The 11,028-nt window shown below is 48.3% G+C and overlaps 1 protein-coding gene across 1 annotated transcript; it reads left to right on the forward strand.

Annotated features, from left to right (window-relative positions):
• The first annotated feature begins 1,611 nt into the window (after positions 1 to 1,611).
• Positions 1,612 to 10,742, forward strand: LOC143973669 (C3a anaphylatoxin chemotactic receptor-like). Its single transcript, XM_077474530.1, has 3 exons — positions 1,612 to 1,822; positions 8,439 to 9,023; positions 10,389 to 10,742. The coding sequence occupies exons 2-3, from the start codon at positions 8,448 to 8,450 to the stop codon at positions 10,740 to 10,742; spliced, it is 930 nt and encodes a 309-aa protein (XP_077330656.1). The 5' UTR covers positions 1,612 to 1,822; positions 8,439 to 8,447.
• The last annotated feature ends 286 nt before the right edge of the window (positions 10,743 to 11,028 follow it).

Below are 11,028 nucleotides of genomic sequence, written 5' to 3' on the forward strand. Positions count from 1 at the left end.
AGCATCTCGTTTGTCTCTCCTGTTGGTACACATGCGAAGGGCCTTGTGGCTCAAGAATTGGGCATCTGAGCTGTCGTGTAAAAGATATTTGACTGAGTTCCCGTTTAAAGGGGAATGCTTATTTGGGGAAGAATTGGATAAATTCGTCCAAAAGATTACAGGGGGTAAATCTACTCTCCTGCCAGTCAAAAAGAACAAACGTCCATCATTTAGGCGTTCTCTCTCTCCCGGAGCATCAAGCTCTAAGCAGTGGCGATGGCCTTCCCAACCTCCCTCTAGAGGAAAGTACCAGAGTCACGCCCAGGGGCAGAAAAAGACTTGGGGGCGAAAGCCTGCCAAGCAGAGCCCAAAAGCTTCCTTGTGAAGGGGCGCCCCCGCTCGGCCGAGTGGGGGGAAGGCTCCTGCAGTTTGCAGAAGCCTGGCGGGAAGAGATTCGGGACAAGTGGGTGATCTCTTCGGTATCTCTGGGCTACAGGCTAGAGTTCCAGGAGATTCCACCATCTCGCTTCCTAAGGTCAAGGATCCCAAGGATCCAGTAAAGCAAAGACCGCTATTTCTGGCCTTAGATCACTTACTATCCAAGGGGGTGATAGTGGAAGTGGACCCAAAAGAACAGATTTCAGGCTTTTACTCAAATATCTTCACCGTTCCAAAGCCAAATGGAGATGTCAGACCTATCCTGGATCTAAAGGATTTGAACCAGTTTTTGCACATCCGGTCTTTCCGAATGCAGTCAATACGCTCTGTGGTCACCTCCCTGCAAGGGGGGGGAGTTTATGGCATCAATAGATATCAAGGATGCATATCTTCATGTGCCAATATTTCCCGCACACCAAAAGTATCTAAGGTTCGCGGTAGATCGGCGCCATTTTCAATTTGTGGCCTTGCCTTTCGGTCTCACTACGGCTCCTCGAGTCTTCACAAAGAAGACCCTCCCTTCTAGATTGTAAGCTCTAACACTCAGGGGCCTCTAGTCCCTCCTGTATTGATTTGTATTGTAACTGTACTGTCTGCCCTCATATTGTAAAGCACTGCGCAAACTGTTGCCGCTATATAAATCCTGTATAATAATAATAATAATAATATTATTATTTATTTGGTAGCTCACGGAAGTTTGTGTCCTGATTGTTCATTCGTAAATTTGATATATTTAATTAATACAACTAGGAAGTTTTTTTTCTCGCAACTTCTCTGGACATCTGTCTGCTTGGGCTCAAGACTGCCGGGCCGCTTTCTGCCCCTCTCTACAGACTGGCAGTTTGGCTGAAACCTGCTTCCTGCAGGCATGGCCACCTTCTCACCGGGTGTTTGTGAACTGACTGCATTATTTCATTACGATTTATTATTATTATTATTGTTATTATTATTATTATTATTATCATACTGGGACTGTGTGTATTATTGTCACCACACCACGTTGCACCCCACCTACAAACCACTTACAGTGATGCAATTGTTTTTCTTTCTAAGTGCCTATATTTAAAATAACTCAGAAAGGAAGTTGCGCAAAGGTAAGTTTAGTTTATTCGAAGACTTGTGTGACTTTCAACTTTTACTACAATGTGTCTATCTGGCTCATCTCTTCTTTCGCTTTACTAGTTTGAGGATGTGAGTCGCATTGAGTTTGTGACATTCTCGGAGTTCCCTGCGAGCCGCTACCTTGTACTATTTTCTAGATACGTGGGGGATGAAGCTTTTGCACCATTGATAGTATCTGGACTTACTCTTTAGGCAGATGCAGCTGCCATTTGGTTACTAAGCTCCAGATTACCCGATACCATTCAAGAAGATTCTTCTGATCTGCTGCAGACGCCACCAACAGGTCAGTAGAGGACGCGGTTGGGTAAAGGGTAGATATCAGAGTTTGGTTGTATATGGATTACATTCAGAAGAGAGACCAGCCACTAGTGGTGTGCCACCAGGCTCTGTACTAGGTCCGTTCTATTTATCTGTCTCTAAGTGTAAGGCTCGGCGGGTAAGGTATGTATTTTTGCTGATTACAAAATGGTTTGTAGTAGGGCTGACGTTGCTGGTGGAACATGGAATTTGGCATTGCTGGAAGATTGTTTAAAACAGTGGAAACAGCAGGTCAGTGTTTCTGAATGTGAAAAATAAAGACTTAGGGGACAAGAATCCTTTGATAAAGTAAATTGATGGGGGTGCAATGTTAGCCAGAACTACAGAATAAAAATATTTGGGGGGGGGGCGGGAACATTTCAGATGATTGCAAAATGAGAAAACAGTGTGAGTAGGCAGCGGGGACAGCTAGTAGAATTATTGGGGGATCACACCAGCAGGAGGAAGGAGATCCCGATTCCTCTATAGAGATCTTTATATCAGTAGAGGGGTCACCAGCAGGAGGAAGGAGGTCCCAATTCCTCTATATCAGGGATATGCAATTAGCGGACCTCCAGCTGTTGCAAAACTACAAGTCCCATCATGCCTTTGCCTCTGGGTGTCATGCTTGTGGCTGTCAAGAGTCTTGCTATGCCTCATGGGACTTGTAGTTCTGCAACAGCTGGAGGTCCGCTAATTGCATATCCCTCCTCTATATAGATCTTTATATCACTAGAGGGGTCACCAGCAGGAGGAAGGTGGTCTCGATTCCTCTATATAGATCTTTATATCACTAGAGGGATCACCAGCAGGAGGAAGGAGGTCCTGATTCCTCTATATAGATCTTTATATCACTAGAGGGGTCACCAGCAAGAGGAAGGTGGTCTCGATTCCTCTATATAGATCTTTATATCACTAGAGGGGTCACCAGCAGGAGGAAGGAGGTCCTGATTCCTCTATATAGATCTTTATATCACTAGAGGGGTCACCAGCAGGAGGAAGGAGGTCCTGATTCCTCTATATAGATCTTTATATCACTAAAGAGGTCACCAGCAGGAGGAAGGAGGTCCCGTTTCCTCTATATCAGGGATATGCAATTAGCGGACCTCCAGCTGTCGCAAAACTACAAGTCCCATCATGCCTTTGCCTCTGGGTGTCATGCTTGTGGCTGTCAAGAGTCTTGCTATGCCTCATGGGACTTGTAGTTCTGCAACAGCTGGAGGTCCGCTAATTGCATATCCCTCCTCTATATAGATCTTTATATCACTAGAGGGGTCACCAGCAGGAGGAAGGTGGTCTCGATTCCTCTATATAGATCTTTATATCACTAGAGGGGTCACCAGCAGGAGGAAGGAGGTCCTGATTCCTCTATATAGATCTTTATATCACTAGAGGGGTCACCAGCAGGAGGAAGGTGGTCCTGATTCCTCTATATAGATCTTTATATCACTAGAGGGGTCACCAGCAGGAGGAAGGAGGTCCTGATTCCTCTATATAGATCTTTATATCACTAAAGAGGTCACCAGCAGGAGGAAGGAGGTCCCGTTTCCTCGATATCAGGGATATGCAATTAGCGGACCCCCAGCTGTTGCAAAACTACAAGTCCCATCGTGCCTTTGCCTCTGGGTGTCATGCTTGTGGCTGTCAAGAGTCTTGCTATGCCTCATGGGACTTGTAGTTCTGCAACAGCTGGAGGTCCGCTAATTGCATATCCCTCCTCTATATAGATCTTTATATCACTAGAGGGGTCACCAGCAGGAGGAAGGTGGTCTCGATTCCTCTATATAGATCTTTATATCACTAGAGGGGTCACCAGCAGGAGGAAGGAGGTCCTGATTCCTCTATATAGATCTTTATATCACTAGAGGGGTCACCAGCAGGAGGAAGGTGGTCCTGATTCCTCTATATAGATCTTTATATCACTAGAGGGGTCACCAGCAGGAGGAAGGAGGTCCTGATTCCTCTATATAGATCTTTATATCACTAAAGAGGTCACCAGCAGGAGGAAGGAGGTCCCGTTTCCTCTATATCAGGGATATGCAATTAGCGGACCCCCAGCTGTTGCAAAACTACAAGTCCCATCGTGCCTTTGCCTCTGGGTGTCATGCTTGTGGCTGTCAAGAGTCTTGCTATGCCTCATGGGACTTGTAGTTCTGCAACAGCTGGAGGTCCGCTAATTGCATATCCCTCCTCTATATAGATCTTTATATCACTAGAGGGGTCACCAGCAGAAAGGAGGTCCTGATTCCTCTATATATCATATTTATTGGCGTATAACATGCGCCGACATATAACACGCACCCCAAGTTTAGGTGGGAATTTTAAGAGAAAAAAAACTTTTAGGAGGGAAGTTTAAGGAAAAAACATTTTAATGCCCATCAATGCAGCCTTATCAGTGTCCATCTCCAGCCTTGTTAGTGTCATATGTAGCCTTGTCATGCAGCCTTGTCATGTAGCCTTGTCATGTAGCCTTGTCATGTAGCCTTGTCATGTAGCCTTGTCATGTAGCCTTGTCATGGTCATTTGCAGCCTTGTCATGTAGCCTTGTCATGTAGCCTTGTCATGTAGCCTTGTCATGCAGCCTTGTCATGTAGCCTTGTCATGTAGCCTTGTCATGTAGCCTTGTCATGGTCATTTGCAGCCTTGTCATGTAGCCTTGTCATGTAGCCTTGTCATGCAGCCTTGTCATCAGGGGCGGACTGACAACTCATAGGGTCCCCGGGCAATAGGAGATTATGGGGCCCCCGGACAATAGGAGAAGATTATGGGCCCCCCGGCAATAGAAGATTATGGGGCCCCTGGGCAATAGATTTTGGGGCCTCCGGGCAATAGGAGATTATGGGGCCCCCGGGCAATAGGGGATTATGAGGCCCCCGGGCAATAGGAGAAGATTATGGGGCCCCCGGGCAATAGATTATGGGCCCCCCAGGCAATAGGAGAAGATTATGGGGCCCCCGGGCAATAGGAGATTATGGGGCCCCCGGGCAATAGGAGATTATGGGGCCCCCGGGCAATAGGAGATTATGGGGCCCCCCAGGCAATAGATTATGGCCATACAGTATACACACACAGACACACAATATACACACACCATATACACACACAGACACACAATATACACACACCGTATACACACACAGAATACACATACACACACTGAAAAGGTACTGGAGAGATGGGCAGCTATAATCTTGGGATCTTTAAAAAAACACAGATTTTTAAATACCGTCCCTGGTTTTATTGAGGCCCCTTGGTGGCATGGGGCCCTAGGGCAGTGCCAGAGTGCCCGAATGGTCAGTCCGCCCCTGCTTGTCATGCAGCCTTGTCATGTAGCCTTGTCAGGGTCTTTTTCAGCTTTGCCATTTAAAAATGGTGCCACCTAGTAACAGAGCCGGATGTCCTGCTTTCGTCTGCCTTTGGCCGTTCTCGGCAGCTTTCGGCCGCTCTCGGCTGTTCTCGGCGGCCTTTGCCCGCCTTCGGCCATTCTCGGCACGGGAGCTGCTGAAACCCGCCGAGAACGGCCAAAGGCGGCTGAAACCTGCCGAGAACGGCCGAAGGTGGCCGAAACCTGCCGAGAATGGCTGAGGCTGGCCGAAAGCCGCCCACAGGCTCACAATCGGCGGGGGATCACCATCAGGAGGAAGAAGGTCCTGATTGCTCTATATAGATCTTTATATCACTAGAGGGATCACCAGCAGGAGGAAGGAGGTCCTGATTCCTCTATATAGAGCTTTATATCACTAGAGGGGTCACCAGCAGGAGGAAGGAGGTCCTGATTCCTCTATATAGATCTTTATATCACTAGAGGGGTCACCGGCAGGAGGAAGGAGGTCCTGATTCCTCTATATAGATCTTTATATCACTAGAGGAGTCACCAGCTGGAGGAAGGAGGTCCTGATTCCTCTATATAGATCTTTATATCACTAGAGGGGTCACCAGCAGGAGGAAGGAGGTTCTGATTCCTCTATATAGATCTTTATATCACTAGAGGAGTCACCAGCAGGAAGGAAGGAGGTCCTGATTCCTCTATATAGCTCTTTATATCACTAGAGGGATCACCAGCAGGAGGAAGGAGGTCCTGATTCCTCTATATAGATATTTATATCACTATAGGGGGTCACCAGCAGGAGGAAGGAGGTCCTGATTCATCTATATAGATCTTTATATAAATAGAGGGGTCACCAGCAGGAGGAAGGAGGTCCCGATTCCTCTTTATAGATCTTTATATCACTAGAGGGGTCACCAGCAGGAGGAAGGAGGTCCTGATTCCTCTATATAGATCTTTATATCACTAGAGGGGTCACCAGCAGGAGGAAGGAGGTCCTGATTCCTCTATATAGATCTTTATATCACTAGAGGGGTCACCAGCAGGAGGAAGGAGGTCCCGATTCCTCTATATAGATCTTTATATCACTAGAGGGGTCACCAGCAGGAGGAAGGAGGTCCCGATTCTTCTATATAGATCTTTATATCACTAGAGGGGTCACCAGCAGGAGGAAGGAGGTCCTGATTCTTCTATATAGATCTTTATATCAGTAGAGGGGTCACCAGCAGGAGGAAGGAGGTCCTGATTCCTCTATATATCACTTTATATCACTTTATATCACCTTGCTTTCAGTTCTGAGCGCTAACCTAAAGCAGGGAGAAATTTACAAGCACCCAGATCTCTATGCTGTGATCAGCCACAGCCGATCTGCAGGTATACAGCCAAAATGATTGGCTGTAACCTGCTGACAACCTCGTGCTGAGTTCAATCACAGCACAGATCAGCGAGAGGACACATGCATATGTGCCTCTAAACCAGGAAGTTCACTGTGACGCCCCCCATACATCGGGGTGCCTGTGTGTCAGCTGCCCGCCAACAATAAATGAATAAAGGTCCATCGTGAATCCACTAGTGTGTGCCGGTCTGCAGCTTCCTATTGTGTCCCCGCCCGGCATGTGCACGAGGCGTTAACAGATTGCGTTTTTTAACAGCGTTCCAAAAATGTCCATCCACTTACCATTTATTGCCATTTATTAATGCACAGCGATAGGTGGTTAAACATCAATAGCATGCTTATATGTGACAAATATTGTGATGGTAGATGATGAACTACAGCCTGCTAACATGGGTGTAGAATAGGGATGCACTGATACCATTTTTTTTTACAAGTACGAGTACTGATCTTTTTTTTTTACAATAAGTACGAGTACCGATCAGTTTTTTTTTTACTCGCCAATATCAATTACTGATACCTACTGACAACTGTATCAAAAAGTTTGCCAAGGCTCCATCACAGGATGGTACTGTGGGAGTCTTAGTGATAGAGCAGCGCCATGTCCTATAAGTCAATTTTAAATCAAGTTGCCGAGAACGGCCAAGAGTGGCCGAAAGCCATTGAGGGTGGCCGAAAGCCGCCGAGATACAGAGTCGGATGTCCTACTTTTAGCCGTTCTCGCACAGCTGAAAATAACACTGGGGCAAGGCTGCAAATGACACTGACAACGCTGCTGATGGACACTGATAAGGCTGCATTGATGGGCATTTAAATGTACGTTTTTTTCCTTAACCACTTCCCGACTGGCGCACGCCGCTGTACGTCGGCAGAATGGCACGGGCAGGCATATTGGCGTACAGGCACGTCCATTTCTATATGCCGCCCTGCCATCGCATGCTCGCCGCTGGCGGCGCGCTCACGTGCCGGTCGGGACCCCCGTGAGTCCGGTCGCGGGTCCCGTGGACTCGATCGCCGTGGGGATACCCGCGATCGTCTCACGGGGAGGCTGAATGGGGAGATGCCGTTGTAAACAGCTGTCAGCTGTCAGTGGGGGAATCCCACTGACAGCTGATAGAACCGAGCCTGGAAATATCGGTTTCAGGTAGAGCTGGGCGATTTTCTTAAAAAAAAATAAAAATCTGCGATTTAGAAAAATAAAAAAACTTGATTCATGATTCAAATTAAGTCTTTTTTTTTTATGGAGCTGCAGGCAGGAGTTTTTAGGCGAGGATGTGGCTGCGGCCTAGTCCGCAGCGTCCGGTCTCGCGGACTAGGCCAAAGCCAAGGGCTCGCATAAAAACTCCTGCCCGCAGCTCCTCAGGACCGGCGCGGTGTCAGCGCCGGTCCCGGGGAGATGCAGGCAGGAGTTTTTAGGCGAGGCTGTGGCTTTGGCCTAGTCCACGGCACCTGGCCTCGCGTACCAGGCCGAAGCCACAGTCTCGCCTAAAAACTCCTGTCCGCAGACCTCGCGCCGGTCCCGGGAAGCTGCAGGCAGGAGTTTTTAGGCGAGGCCAGGGCTTCGGCCTAGTCCGCGGCGTCCGGTCCCATGGACTAGGCCAAAGCCGAGGCCTCGCATTGAAAAATCCTGCCCGTAGCACCTCAGGACCGGCACGGTGGTGGGAAAAAAAAATCGATTTGCTTAAATTTTGAATCAATTTTTTCCCCAGCTCTAGTTTCAGGTATCGGAGCATTTGCACAAGTACCGATATTTGTGCAAATGCTTAGTATCGGCACCGATACTGATACCGGTGTTGGTGCAACCCTAGTTTAGAATGATGAGATTCTGACGAGACTGAGTAGATAAAGTTCACTTATCTCCAGCTAATCCTGTTGTCTTTACAGGAAACCAGAATGTTGAATGCAAGTGATACGGAATCATCATCCATGGATTCAAACCAACATGTGTTCACCATCCTAATTATGGTTATCACGACTGTTGTTGGCATTCCTGGCAATTTTCTGGTTCTTTGGGTTATTGGTATGAAGATGAAGTGGACAGTGATGAACATTTGGTTTTGGAACCTTGCTCTGGCCGATATGACTTGCTGCCTGGCTTTCCCATTCTTCATAGCCCAATTCTTCTATGAGGAATGGTTGTACGGTCCCACCCTCTGCAAGATGTTACCCTCCATTGTTATCTTCACCATGTTTGCCAGTGTTTTCAGTCTGGTGGCGATAAGCGTTTACCGCTGTATCCTGGTTGTCCAACCCGTGTGGGCCAGAAACCACTGCAACCTACGAATGGCCTGGATCACATGCTTGGCTATATGGATGTTGTCCTTCTTGATGTGTCTACCCGCTGTCCTCTACAGAACCACCTACATAGAGAAGAACCTAACACTATGTGGATACCAACAAGGTGGCCTTCAGGACAGTAATGGAAGTGACATGAACGTGGAAACCTATGTGACTTTTCCAGATGAGACGGTTACAGTTACTCGCATGATTTTTGGCTTTCTCATACCCCTCTTAACCACTTGCTTACTGGGCACTTAAACCCCCCTCAGTCCCAGACCAATTTTCAGCTTTCAGCGCTGATGCACTTTGAATGACAATTGCGCGGGCATACAACACTGTACCCAAATGAAATTTTTATCATTTTTTTCCCACAAATAGAGCTTTCTTTTGGTGGTATTTAGTTACAGCTCGGAGTTTTATTTTTTGCTAAACAAACAAAAAAAGATGCAAAAAAAAAAAAAAAAAAAATCATGTTTTAATAGTTTGTTATAAAATTTTGCAAACGGGTCATTTTTCTCCTTCATTGAAGTGCGCTGATTAGGCGGCACTGATAGGCTGCATTGGTGGGCACTGATGGGCTGCATTGGTGGGCACTGATGGGCTGCATTGGTGGGCACTGATAGGCTGCACTGGTGGGCACTGATAGGCATAGTTAAGGCGGCACTAATAGGCACAGATAAGGCGGCACCGATGGGCACAGATAAGGCGGCACTGATGGGCAAAGATGGGCACAGATAAGATGGCACGGATGGGTGGCACGGAGAAGTGGCACGGATGGGTGGCACGGATGGGCACTGATAGGTACCACAGATAGATGGGACTGATGGGCACTGATAGGTGGCACTGATAGGTGGCTCTGATAGGTGGCACTGCTGGGCACTGATGGGCGGCACTGCTGGGCACTGATGGGCGGCACTGCTGGGCACTGATGGGCGGCACTGGGGTGCAGCACCTTTGAGGCAGATTTTGGGTGGCACTGTGGGTGGCACTGCTGGGTGGCACTGTGGGCACTGCTGGGTGGCACTGTGGGCACTGCTGGGTGGCACTGTGGGCACTATGGGCACTGCTGGGTGGCACTGACAGGGGGGCACTTACTTTATTTCAGGATGGCACTGCGGGTGGCAGGTGGGCACTGGCAGGGGGCAGGTGTCCGTTTAAATTGCTGGCCGTGATCGGGACTGATGTCCCGAACACGGCCGCCGGCGATCGGCTTTTTTTTTTCTCCTCGCGCTGTCAGCGCGAGGAGGAATACTAGCCGATTACCGGCTCCGTTTTATCACATGATCAGCTGTCATTGGCTGACAGCTGATCACGTGATAAGGGGTCGGGATCGACCCCTTACACGGATCGGTGATCAGGCGAGTCTCACGGACTCGCCGATCACAGAGCGCGCCGCGCGCGCCCCTCAGGGGGAGCGCAGGCCGCTCGTAACCGGGACTACGTCAATAGACGTAGTCCCGAAAATGTGGGTCCGCGCTATTGCCGTCATTTTGCAATAGCGCGGATCCCAAGTGGTTAATCATCTCTGGCAGTTATGCTTGTCTGGCCTTCAAGTTGAAAAGGACCAGGTTTGTAAAGGCGGGCAACAAGACCACCAAAGTGGTATTTGGCATTGCCGTAGCGTTTTTTGTGAGCTGGGCTCCCTACCATATAATGGGAATTATAGTGCTGTACTTCGACAACCTCGTGGTGACCATTCTGGACCTTTTCTCACAAGCCTTGGCCGAAACCAATAGTTGTATCAACCCCGTTCTCTATGTCCTCTTGGGCAAAGCTATGAAGACTAAAGTAAGAAAGACATTCCATGAGCTGATAGAGAATCTGTTTAACGAAGAGGTGTCGAAAACTACTGGGTACAGCAGGAGCAGAGTCACAATGGAAGAAAGCATACAATTAGAGGAGCAGTAAGATTAACCATTTGACGAATGACGGCTACAGCACAGTCGCCCAGTTCTTTGAGGGCATCTATTGACGTCCTCCCAGAACCCCACCCTGCCATGAGCCCCGAGGGGCACGCTCTGTGATCGCTGCGTCCTTTGGACACAGCTGATCACAAATCGAGGAAAAGGGTCAATCAGAGCGGCCCTTTACCATGTGTTCAGCTGTGTCCAATCACAGCTTCTCATATGGAAACAATTGCCAGTGTCCTATCATATATGGTCCCCCATCGGATAGTTTCCGCTGTGTACTGCGC

Source organism: Lithobates pipiens, unplaced genomic scaffold, assembly GCF_037356315.1.
Source record: "Lithobates pipiens isolate NorthernLeopardFrog02 unplaced genomic scaffold, aLitPip1_a1.2 Scaffold_91, whole genome shotgun sequence".
In the NCBI taxonomy this organism is placed as follows: domain Eukaryota; kingdom Metazoa; phylum Chordata; class Amphibia; order Anura; family Ranidae; genus Lithobates; species Lithobates pipiens.